Raw genomic sequence first — 12,705 nt, 5'->3', positions numbered from 1 at the left:
GAGAGCTAAACTGAGAGAGCTGGAGGATCATGAGAGACAGAGAGAACATGACCAGGAGGAGAAAGAGAGACAGAGGGAACGTGAAGCGAGACAGAGGGAACATGAGGAGAGACAAAGACAGCATGAACTGGAGGAGAAAGCGCAACAGTGTCATCATGAGCTGGAGCTGGTGAGGCTGAGGGGCAGCGGGCCCCCAGCTGCGATGGGTGAGGGGGGTCCCAGGACTGTGCGGAGCTTTGATAAGTGCATCCTGGCCCAGCGTAAGGAGGGGGAGGACATGGATGACTTCCTGGAGGCCTTTGAGATGGCCTGCGAGCTGCACCAGGTAGCTCCAGCAGACAGGCTCCGGGTTCTCACCCCCTTACTGGACCCCAAGGCCGTGGCATTGTACCGCCAGCTGGGAGAGGAGGAGAAAGGAAACTACGAACTATTCAAGCAGGCCCTGCTGCGCAAATTTGGGCTGACTCCTGAGATGTACCGGGAAAGGTTCTGGAGTCAGGACAAACCCCCTGAGTTCTCATATCTGCAGCTAGTCGTCCGCATGGAGGGATACGCCAGCAAGTGGGCAGATGGGGCCCAGATGAAGGGGGACCTGGTTAAACTACTGGTACTGGAGCAACTGTATGAGCAGTGCCCATCCGACCTGAGGCTGTGGTTGAGGGACCAAAAGCCAGAGAACCCGCGACATGCAGGGCAGCTGGCTGATGAGTTTGTGAAGAGCCGGTCGGGGAGTGGCAGGGGGGAGTCTCAAAGGAACAGGCCCACCGCGACGCAGAGAGAGAGTCATCCTGGGACCTCCCAAAGGGGGAATAGGGAGAACCCCCTCCCAAGGGGAACGCCCAGCGTCAGGGACAACCGATCGGTTCAAGGGGACCAACGGGACATGAGCTGCTATCAGTGTGGCCAGAGGGGCCACATATGGTCCCAGTGCCCCAGACTCAAGGACAGACTGAGCAGACTGACCCCACACCGTGTTAACTTGGTAGAGACCCAGCCGGATGAGGGGCAGCGTTCGCAGGAAAGGGGGGCTGGCCGCGTACCACCTGCAAAGGAGGGAGGAGGGCCCCAGGTCAGCTCCTCTGGGGGGCTGGATGCTCCAGGATCCGAGTTTTTGGTTTATAGGGTGAGCGTGGGGCTGCCCCTCCAGAGAGAGTGCCTGGTTTCCCTGGAGGTAGATGGGAGGAAGGTCACTGGGTACTGGGACACGGGCACAGAGGTGACGCTGGCCCAGCCCGAGGTGGTGGCCTCAGATCGGATGGTGCCCAACACCTACCTTACCCTGATGGGCGTGGGCGGGACCCCATTCAAGGTGCCCGTGGTGAGCGTACACCTGAAGTGGGGGGCCAAGGAGGGCCCCAAGGACGTGGGGGTACACCCATATTTGCCCACAGAAGTGTTAATGGGGGGGGGACCTGGAGGTCTGGCCAAGTAACGCCCAAGGTGCTCTGGTCATGACCCGTAGTCAGAGTCAGCACAGGGCACTGCTCCCTGACAACGGGGAAAGTACTCTGCCAAAGGCGCCGGACCCTAACCTGGTGGGGAGGGAACGCCCAGGGACACGGCTCAGAGAGGCTGCGGCCTCAGACCCAGCCGATGAGAGAGAGCAGGTCCCCGTCCCTGTCCCAGCTGCTGAGTTCCAGGCCGAGTTGCAGAAAGATCCCTCCTTGTGGAGGCCAAGGGACCTGGCCGACCTCAGTGCGGTACAGTCCATGAGGAGAGGTTGCAAGGAGAGGTTCCTGTGGGAGAAGGGGTTCCTGTACCGAGAATGGGCTCCCCCAGGGGAAGTAGAGTCATGGGGGATCAGGAGACAGCTGGTGGTTCCCCACAAGTTTCACCACAAGCTACTGTACCTGGCCCATGACATCCCTCTCGCAGGGCACCAGGGAATCCGGCGCACCAGGCAGAGGCTGCTACAGAACTTTTACTGGCCTGGGGTCATAACCCAGGTCCAACAGTACTCCCAATCCTGTGACCCCTGCCAGAGGGTGGGGAAGACCCGGGACAAGCGGAAAGTGGCTTTGAGGACTTTACCCATCATAGAAGAACCTTTCCAGAAGGTGGCCATGGACATAGTGGGACCTCTCAGCAGGGCGACCCGGTCGGGGAAGAAATACATCCTGGTGGTGGTAGATTTTGCCACTCGCTACCCCGAGGTGGTGGCCTTGTCCTCTATCGAAGCAGACACCATGGCAGATGCGCTGCTGACTATTTTCAGCCGGGTGGGGTTCCCCAAGGAAGTCTTAATGGACCAGGAGTCCAACTTCATGTCGACCCTGCTCCGGTGCTTGTGGGAGAAATGTGGGGTCCAGCACAACTGGGTCTCAGCGTATCATCCCCAGTTCAACGGGCTAGTGGAAAGATTCAATGGGATGCTAAAGATGATGCTAAAAACATTTATGAACCAGCACCCGCAGGACTGGGACAACTACTTACCTCACCTGCTGTTCGTGTACAGGGAGGTACCCCAGGAGTCTACTGGGTTTTTGCCTTTCGAATTGTTATATGGAAGGCGGGTAAGGGGGCCCCTGGATCTGATGAGAGACGAACGGGAGGGGAAGGCGACTCCCGATGGAGAGTTGGTGGTGGAGTATGTCCTGACCTTCCGGGAAAGACTTGCCAAGCTCATGGGCCTGGCCAGGGAGAATCTAGCCCAAGCCCAGAGGAAGCAGAAGGTCTGGTATGACCGCACGGCGCGGGCCTGTGCCTTCGCCACCGGGGATCAGGTGATGGTTCTCATCCCCATGAGGAAAAACAAACTCCAGGCTGCCTGGGAAAGGCCTTTCAAGGTTGTCAAGCAACTAAATGAGGTAAACTATGTGGTGGAGCTGTCAAACCGAGCTCATCACCGCCGGGTGTACCATGTGAATATGATGAAGCCATACTATGACAGGGGGAATGTGGTGTTGGCCTGTGTAGACATTGGGAGGATCAGAGAAATGACCCTTTAGTGGATCTATTCTCTGGGACAAAAGCTGGTTCCCCCCTGGAGGCGATTCCCCTCTCTGATCAGCTGACCTTGGCCCAGCACGCTGAGATCAGAGGGGTGCTGCATCTGTACCGATAGTTGTTTTCCAACCAGCCTGAACGCACTAATTTGACTGTCCACCAGGTGGAGACCGGATCACATCCCCCTATAAGATGCTCCCCTTTTCGGGTCACCGGGAAAACTGCCCAGGACCTAGAAAGAGAGGTCAGGGACATGCTGGCTTTGGGGGTGATCCAGCCGTCTTCCAGCCCTTGGGCCTCGCCTGTGGTGCTGGTCCCCAGAAGGGATGGGTCGATCCGGTTCTCTGTGGACTATCGAAAGCTCAATGCCATCACCGTATCTGATGCCTACCCTATGCCCAGGCCTGACGAGCTCCTAGACAAGCTGGAGGTGCTCGGTACCTCACCACTATGGATCTTACAAAGGGCTACTGGCAGGTGCCACTGGACGCAGATGCCAGGCTGAAATCAGCCTTTATCACCCCTCTGGGGCTCTACGAGTTTCTCACCCTGCCTTTCAGCCTCAAGGGAGCACCGGCCACCTTCCAGCACCTGGTGGACCAGCTACTGATGGGGATGTAGAGTTTTGCCATTGTGTATATTGACAACATCTGTGTCTTTAGCCAGACCTGGGAGAACCACGTGTTCCAGGTTAAACAAGTGCTGAACTGACTCCGAAAGGCTGGGTTAACCGGAAAGGCTGAGAAGTGCAAGGTGAGGATGGCTGAAGTATCTTACCTGGGCCATCGGGTGGGGAGCGGCTGCCTAAAGCTGGAACCAGCCAAGGTGGAGGTGATCAGAGACTGGCCCGGTCCCCAAACCAGAAAGCAGGTCCAGGCCTTTATTGGGATGGCGGGGTACTATCGAAGGTTCGTGCCCCACTTTAGCGCCATGGCCAGCCCCCTCACTGAGATGTGCAAGAAGGGGAAGCCAGACAAGGTGGTCTGGACCGAGCAGTGCCAGCAGGCTCTCCGGGCACTGAAGGAGGCTCTGGTTAGTGGCCCAGTTCTGGAAAACCCAGACTGTGATAAGCCCTTTATGGTGTTCACTGATGCCTCAGACACGGGACTGAGGGCAGTGTTAATGCAGGAGGATGAAAAGGGGGAGAGACACCCCATCGTGTACCTGAGTTGCTACCCCGGGAGCAGAACTACACGGCCATCGAGAAGGAATGCCTGGCCATGGTGTGGGCCCTTAAGAAACTGGAGCCATATCTCTTTGGCTGACACTTCACCATGTTGGTGTCACTAAGCATAACCCTACATAACTCGGGAGGGTGGAAGGCCACAAGAGTATGGAGCCTTCCTGGTTTTAGGCCTCAGCAGACAAGAGTCCCTCCATGTCTGAACTTTAATCGACCTAAAAGGCCAGGTGTAACAGCCGTTATCAGTTGCAACAGTTCTAACTGGTCTAAAGCAGAAATAATGAAGCTTGTGCACCTTTAGCAGAAGGACAAGATAACTTGCAGAAGGAAAACTTACTAATGAGCTGCTGCGGCCAAGATTACTTAATGCACCTGCGCTTACGGAATTGCTACAGGGGGAGGAAGGAGGAGGAGGGAGGGGAAACGGGGGATTGCTAGTCAGTGAGAAAAGTTCTCATGGATATAAAGGAACAGACTGCTTGTTTTAGGTGTGCTTGATTTGAGTCAATCTCCCTGCACCGCTTTGAGATCTCAAATAAACTTGGTTTGCTTCTCCACCCTGGTGTGTTTATTGGCGCGGCACACCAGGCGACGGACCCCCCCCCGCTGTTGCTTGGCCTCAGGCAGTTATCTGCCGGCAACAACCATGTACACCGACCACTCTCCCCTGACCTGGCTGCACCAGATGAAAGGAGCCAATGCCAAGCTCCTGAGGTGGAGCCTGCTCCTGCAGGACTATGACATGGACGTGGTCCATGCGAAGGGAAGTGCCAACCTGATAGCGGACGCATTGTCCTGGAGAGTGGGCCCTGAACTTCCCCAGGTCACTGGGCAGAGTGACCCCGCTCAGTTCAGTCTCGAAGGGGGGAGAGATGTGATGGAGTAGGGACTGTCTGCATGGGGGATGGGAGAGCTGGGGATGTCTTCAGGTGAGGGACAGGATTTTTAAGCCTGTAACCTGAGCCAGGTAGCGGGGAGGGGGTTAGCACCTGAGCCCAGGAAGCTGGACAAAGGAATTGGCTGGCTGGAGGAGGGGCAGTTCAGTTTCAGTTTTGGGCTGGGTGATGGGAATTCAGGGAATCCTATGCTGGGATCCAAGCGCCGTGAACCCCGAGAAGGACTCGACTGGGGGGTCCTGGCTGGGCCTCCAGGCTCTGCTGTAACCTGCAATCCTGTTGTCCAATAAACCTTCTGTTTTACTGGCTGGCTGAGAGTCACTGTGAGTACCAGGAAGAGGGGTGCAGGACTGGACTCCCCTGCACTCTGTGACAGCTCCTGACATTTGTCCAAATATTTCTTCTCTGGTAAGTATTTTAAATGTTTCCTTTTAACATACTCATTTAAGGCTTTTGGGTCTAAGCATAAAGGTAAGAATCCATTTTTTTTCTGTTACTAATGGATTCACCCATTCAGTGGGCTCTCCCACTGTTTTAATTATATCTAAATTAACTATCATTTCCTCTTCCTTTTGTACCCTGTCTCTTCAAGTGAATAATATTTTTCTAGTTGCCTGTATAACTGGTTTCTTTGTTTCATTTAACTCTATTTTATACATTGTATCCAAGTCACCAATGCCAGGGAATAACTCTGTAAATTGATGTTCTAGTTCCAGTGTTTCAGAACCCTGAACAGTCTGAATTTTACCAAATAGATTTAGTGCTAGATATGTTTCTAAACCTGAAGTAGAAACTTAACTACTACAAATCTTATGTTTTCTAAATTATCTTTAACTATGACCTGTAATTCACAAATACCCATAGCAGGAATTTTTTAGTACTATAAGATTGTAAATTAATATGTATTTCTAACTACAAGTTTTACTTTTAGATATTTTATAACTTCTTCTGACATTACATTAGCTTGTGCACCTCTATCTATTACATATGAAATAAATATTCCATCAATAGACAGAGTAACTGTCCAATCTTCCTTGTAGTTACAGAGTGACTCTGTTTCAAAATAACCAGAAACAAACTTTCTGCATATGTAATATCAGCTCTGTATTCCTTATTTGGGAATTTTGAATGAAATGTATTTCTTCTGAGTTTTTCCAGACTTCTCCATTTACAAACGTTTGAAGAATGATTCTGTTTCTTGCATATATGACAGGTTTGACCATATGCTGGACATTGTTTACATTGGTGCTTCCTTCCACATCTAGAACATTTTTTCATATGTTCAGATGTTTTACCTTTAAGACTTTCACTCAGTTTTTCTCCATAGTCTTGTTCTTTCCTTTTCCTTATTAAGTCTATATTCACATCAGTCTGTTTTCTTTCTAAAAGGTGCAATCAGTGTTGATTAAGTTTATCAGTTTGGCAAATTCTCACTGCTTTTTCCAGATTTAGATCTGGCTCTTCTAACAGTCTTTTTTTTAACACTGATATTTTGATGGGCATCACAATTTGATTTCCTATCATTGACTCAGATTGACCCTGGAAATTACATGTCCGACTTCTTATCTTTACATCTGTTAAAATTATTCAGAAGTCTCTTCCTCCATTTGATTTCTCTAGTGGAACTGAAATCTTTCAAATGTTTCATTTCTTTCTGGTAAACAGCATTTTTTTAAAGAAAAACTCATGGCTAGCTTGTTCCCTAACGTTAAGCTGAAATGAATTATGTAACGAAATTGCTTCAGTACCTGCAATACTCCAAAAGATGACAATCTTTTGTTCATCTTCCTAATGAGCAGTTCCCAGTGTCCTCAAAAATTAATCAAATTCTTGTTTAAACCTTTTCCAGTTTCTGCAGCATTTCTGAACTTTTTTTTTTTTAAATGTGAGTACACTTAATTGAGCCATCTTATTTCATTCAAACCTAAGGTGTTTGTTCATGTGTTTTTCAGTTCTTCCAATCCCCATCCCCTGAGACTCCTGTTCAAATCCCTTTCCCCCTTCTAGCAGAGGGGGTATTGAACCTGAGTCACCCACATCACAGGCCAGTGCACTGACCCCTGGGCCAAAAGCTGTAAGGTGGCAGTGGCACCACCTCCTCCTCTGGCTGTTTTGTGGGGAGTGAGGCAGGTTCCTGTCTCATTCTCATAAGGAACCCCTTGGGCTGCACATCCCTGTTCAGGGACCAGTAACCTCCCTGCAGCCCAGACTAGAGTGACCAGATAGCAAGTGTAAAAAAATCAGGACACGGGATGGGGGTTAATAGGTGCCTATATAAGAAAAAGTCCCTAAAATCAGGACTGTCCCTATAAAATCAGGACATTTGGTCACTGTAGCCTGGACTTAGGCACCACCTCTGAGAAAGGGCTGTGGCTTAGGATACACCTCCCCCATTGGCTATCCCCACCTAGCATGCTTTTGTGGCTTTTGTCCCTCTCTCTCCATGTGTTATACAGGAAGCCTGGGCGGGGGATGCAGGCTGAGTGGATGGCAGTGTGTTCCAGGGATTTTCAAGGCACCTACAATTCAGCGTGGCAATGCTTAGCACTCTTTGTGGATTCACCAAGGCCAAGTCATGCCTGACTAACCTAATTGCCTTCTGTGATGAGATAACTGGTTCTGTGGATGAACGGAAAGCAGTGGATGTGTTATTCCTTGAGTGGCTATGCAGCAGTTCTGCAGAAAAGGACCTAGGGGTTACAGTGGATGAGACTCTGGATATGAGTCAACAGCATGCCCTTGTTGCCAAGAAGGCTAACAGCATTTTGGGCTGTATAAGTAGGGGCATTGCCAGCAGATCGGGGGACGTGTTCGTTCCCCTCTGTTCGACATTGGTGAGGCCTCATCTGGAGTACTGTGTCCAGTTTTGGGCCCCACACTACAAGAAGGATGTGGAAAAATTGGAGAGAGTCCAGCAGAGGGCAACAAAAATGATTAGGGGGCTGGAGCACATGACTTATGAGGAGGGGCTGAGGGAACTGGGATTGTTTAGTCTGCAGAAGAGAAGAATGAGGGGGGATTTGATAGCTGCTTTCAACTACCTGAAAGGGGGTTCCAAAGAGGATGAATCTAGACTGTTCTCAGTGGTAGCAGATGACAGAACAAGGAGTAATGGTCTCAAGTTGCAGTGGGGAAGTTTAGGTTGGATATTAGGAAACACTATTTCACTAGGAGGGTGGTGAACACTGGAATGGGTTCCCTAAAGAGGTGGTGGAATCTCCTTCCTTAGAGGTTTTTAAGGTCAGGTTTGACAAAGCCCTGGCTGGGATGATTTAGTTGGGGTTGGTCCTGCTTTGAGCAGGGGGTGGAACTCGATAATCTCCTGAGGTTCCTTCCAACCCTGAGATTCTATGATTCTATGATCCAGAGCTGACAGCTGTGTCCATTATGACAAGGGCTTTGAAACATGGGTGGCTTAGACAGGAGCAGTCATAAGGGCCTGTCTCAATGCTGTAAATGCTGAGGACTGGCATCCACTTGACATTTGTTGCAGGTCAACTTGAGTTAGTCCACATTAAAGTGCCTGGCTCCAGCTCTGCTGAGAATCCAGTGATGTGTTAGCACTTCAGAAGTGAGGTTGCCGTGGTGGGATGAGGTTACTCATAGCAAAAGAGCTGCTGCTAGATCCCCACCCTGAACCAATTGACAGGCATTTGCCCCATCCTCCTACTGCTAACCCATGAGCCTGGCCGACTCTGAGTCATCCTGTGCTTTTACCTGCTGTGGGGGCATCCCGCCCACGTAGCCTTCCCGTTTACATGCTAACATGCAGCCAGGTTGTCTTTTGTGTTTCCAGCTCTTGTGCAGTTCACCCCGCTCTCTCTCATGCTCCTGGTTAACAGGCAGTCCTGCCCTGTGCTGCAGAGTGATCCTGGTTTGAGATCCATTGTCCTGTGGAGAAAGAAGCTTTGAACTGGCACATCTGAATGCTAGCCCCCACGCAAGTGAAGGACAGGGCTCATGGCCAGAATCCTCGCCAGTGCCCCCCCACGCCCTCGAGAGAGGAGCTCGTGGTCGGTTATACACATTGGCTGGGGCAGCAGGGAGGCAGCAGGTATTAGTGCGGGGGGGGGGCAGGGGTGTTAATTGGTTGGTATGTTTGGAGAAACAGGCACATTAAGGACTCAGCCTGGGCTGTAGGATAGAAGACTGGTCCCCTTTGTGGAGAGCAGCTCCCCTAGCTGTGCCTGAGGGAGGATGGAGAGATTTCCAAAGGGGAAGAACAGGGAAATAATCTCCATCTGTCTCCAGCCCAGCAGGTCTTTCCCACCTAAAATCCGCTCACCCCAGCCCGCCCTCCCAATCTCGCTTTTTTTTCCTTTCACATTTTCCAGTCCGGAGGAGAAGGGGAAAGTGGATGGGGTAGAGAATAGAGAATTCCTCCCTTGTCCAGAGGCAAGGAGATCCATGACTTTGCTCAGCCCGGTGGGATGGGGCTGGTGTGTTCTCCCAGGCCTTTGGGACCACTGCCCACACCAACAGAGCAGGAGGAGGCCACTGCACCAGGGCTGGCTCCTTGAGGCAGGGCTTTGCTGCCTGGATACTGATTGCGTGTGTCTGTGACAGTCGGCGCTGGCAGGTGTGCAGGCTGATGGTTTGGTGCCGGTGGCTTTCCCGCTGCATGTCGCCACCTGGAGCCTGAGGAGTGGACGCTCGGGCATGCGTCCGTGGGCCTCACCAGTCTGGACACAGCATTGAGTTCATGGCCTCCACTCTGACCCTGGAACAGGAGCAGCTACTAAAACCAGAGTGTCCTATTCCTGCCCTTTACAGGGTCTGCTGCGTCCTCCCTGGAGTCTGAGGTGACACCCCCAGGTGGCCCTTTCCAGGGAGCACAGGAATCCACTCCAGTCTTTCTCCTAATCCCTAGCACTGTGTCTGCCTGGCACCAGCCCAGCGAGCATCTGTCACCAGGGATGGCCATGAAAACAGCAGGCTGGAACTCAGGGCCCAGCGGGGAAGGGTTCTGGCTCCACCTCCTGCCTCCTCCCCCATTCTCCTCTCTCATCAATGCCATCTCCATAAACAAAGGGGGAGTGGGGCTGAGGTGGTGGCAGAGGAGTCAGCGAAAGGGAAAGAGTCCGATGGTGAAACCCCACCCCTGCGTGAGTGAGCAGCACTGAGGTAATGCAGCCCAGCCCTGGCTCCACTCACTCATATAAGGCAGCCACCGACACAGGTGCACTCAGGAGTGAGCGGATCCTCTGGAGCTTACACAGACAGCGACAGGTGCCCGCAGGTGCTGCCAGCTAAGGAGTCCCGCTCTCTTTCTGCCATTGCCTTGAAAGTACCTAGGGCGTGGCAACATGTCGATGGGGCTGGAGATCGGTGGGGTGGCCCTGTCGGTGGTGGGCTGGGTGGGCGCCATCCTGTGCTGTGCACTGCCCATGTGGAGGGTGACGGCCTTCATCGGGAACAACATCGTGACAGCCCAGATCATCTGGGAGGGGCTGTGGATGAACTGTGTGGTGCAGAGCACGGGCCAGATGCAGTGCAAGGTCTACGACTCCATGCTGGCACTGCCCCAGGACCTGCAGGCTGCTCGCGCCCTGGTGGTGATCGCCATTGTGCTGGCCATCCTGGGGCTCATGGTTGCCCTCATCGGAGCGCAGTGCACCAGGTGCGTGGAAGATGAGACCACCAAGGCCAAGATCACCATTGTGTCTGGGGTGATCTTCTTGCTGTCTGGGATCATGACCCTCATCCCTGTGTGCTGGTCAGCCAACACCATCATCCGCGACTTCTACAATCCTGTGGTGTTAGAGTCACAGAAGCGGGAACTGGGAGCCTCCCTCTACATAGGCTGGGCAGCTGCAGCACTGCAGCTGTTTGGGGGGGCTCTGCTCTGCTGCTCTTGCCCCCCCAAGGATGAGAAATACATTGTAGGCAAGGTGGCTTACTCTGCTCCCCGATCCACCGGGCCCAGCTACGACAAGAGGAACTACGTGTGAGGAAGGCATCGCAGCACCCCTCCTGCCTGCCCTGATCCATTCATCAGACTGCTCCTGACTTCACTGCCTCCCCCGCTGCTCTTTGTAGCCCTTAGGACCCCTGGGGAACATGGCCACTCCTTGCTGCCCCAAGGACAATGGTTGGCTGGCTGCTCACCAGACTGATTGTCATTCCAAGGGCTGGGTGGAGGAGGAACTGCTCCATCTCCTTCAGGGCTGCTGGCGAGGGGAAGCAAGACCCTGATAAGACTCTCATTTCTATTTGTAGATACTTTGTCTTTGATCTATTACACCCCAGCTCTGAGACACCCTCATCCCCACTGGCTGGAGAAACCCCACTGGGCTCCGTTCCTCCTTCAACCCAACAGATTCCTCCAGCTGGCACCCTGGCAAACACTCTGCCTGAGAGTCAGGCCCCAGGGCAGGGAGGAGCAGAAGGGTAACTTAGGGTGAAGAGGTATTTGTGCTGAATGTGCCAGCAGCCTCTCCCAGCTGGCACTGGCTATGTCCTGGGTGTTAGGACCCCCTCCTTTTCCCTACCTCCCAGGAGTTTTCTCTGAGGCACGGCTGTCCTTTCTGCGAGGGATAGAGCAGAGGGGAGACACATCGTTCAGAGCAGAGTTGGGAGAGGGCAGAGAGAGCAGAGGAGGGCAGTGGGCTCCATGCCCTGCCCCCAAAGGGCTCTGAGCTCTCTTGCGAGTCATCTCTGACTTACGCCCCACTGCTCTGCGCTGGCCTGTGGGAGAGGTGGGGAACATGCAGGGCAGGTGCCAGGCGCTCACCTACTCACCAAGGAGAGGGCTAAACAAGCCGTATCTTTGTAGTCTAAGCCAAGGCTGGAGAATGGGGGTGGTGCATGGCAATGTGGGCTGAAATCTGGCAGAGGTGTGGGGAGGGTCCTGGGCAGGGAGTGGGGCTGGGGGATGGGGAGACCCTTCTGCCAGTGAAGCGCTCTGGGTCAATACTGAGCTGGGTGCGCCCATCTGCGGGTTTGATGGCTGTGTAAATACAAGTGGTTTTATTGTATCTAGGAGAGATTTTTCACCATGATTTGATTTGTGAAGGAAGCTATTGCTGGGACATGCTGCCTCCTAACACCCGCCTGAGCTGCTGGGACTTATCCTAGGCCATGGAACAGTAGCTGATCTCTTGGCCTCATGGAACAGTTGATGCTTCTGGGGGCCCTGAGGTGGCTTCTGTGGGAATGCAGGGAATGAACAGCCCTCCCTTGCCATGGTGGGAAAGCAGGCCAGCAGACACTGGGGCGGGGATGTGCAGGGTGATCGTCTCTCTGAGCACCCACCTGCCCGCGCTGGACAGGCTGTGCCCTGTTACATGCTTAGACAGTCATGCTTCCACTGCTTTGTATCGAGTTACATTTTTCAATAAAATTGTCCAGTTCCAGTAACAGCTGAGTGGCATGTCCTTCTCCGGCGTATGAAGCAATGTGCTAGAAATCAGCTTTCCCTCCTCTGGCTGCAGGCTGCAGCCCTGGCTCGAGCTTCTGTCTGGAAGGGCAAGGGTGAAGCGGAGAGCTCAGGTGAAAGAGACTTGTCAGGTCACTTTTCAGTAAGCCCTTTCCTCTCCCATGGGTTCATGCTGCAAGCTCCCTCCACTACCTCCCCAGGCTGGGGCTGAACAGCAGGCCCAGGGGTTTACCTTTCCCCAGGTCCCACCATCCCAATGAGTGACAGAGTGGGATCCCATTGCAATGAGGGGGTTCTTTCCC

At 53.0% G+C, this 12,705-nt stretch overlaps 1 protein-coding gene across 1 annotated transcript; it reads left to right on the top strand.

Annotated features, from left to right (window-relative positions):
- Positions 1-9,383: 9,383 nt before the first annotated feature.
- Positions 9,384-11,855, top strand: CLDN3 (claudin 3). The gene has a single exon (XM_030536549.1). The coding sequence runs from the start codon at positions 10,332-10,334 to the stop codon at positions 10,974-10,976; it is 645 nt and encodes a 214-aa protein (XP_030392409.1). The 5' UTR covers positions 9,384-10,331; the 3' UTR covers positions 10,977-11,855.
- The last annotated feature ends 850 nt before the right edge of the window (positions 11,856-12,705 follow it).

The sequence above is a fragment of the Gopherus evgoodei genome, chromosome 17 (genome assembly GCF_007399415.2).
Source record: "Gopherus evgoodei ecotype Sinaloan lineage chromosome 17, rGopEvg1_v1.p, whole genome shotgun sequence".
NCBI classification, from domain to species: Eukaryota; Metazoa; Chordata; order Testudines; family Testudinidae; genus Gopherus; species Gopherus evgoodei.
The sequence above is the reverse complement of the archived record's forward strand: the minus strand, read 5'-3'. Positions and strand labels throughout refer to the sequence as shown.

Coding starts and splice junctions, on each gene's coding strand:
- CLDN3 (XM_030536549.1), top strand. CDS start 10,332: ATGTCGATGGGGCTGGAGATCGGTGGGGTGGCCCTGTCGGTGGTGGGC.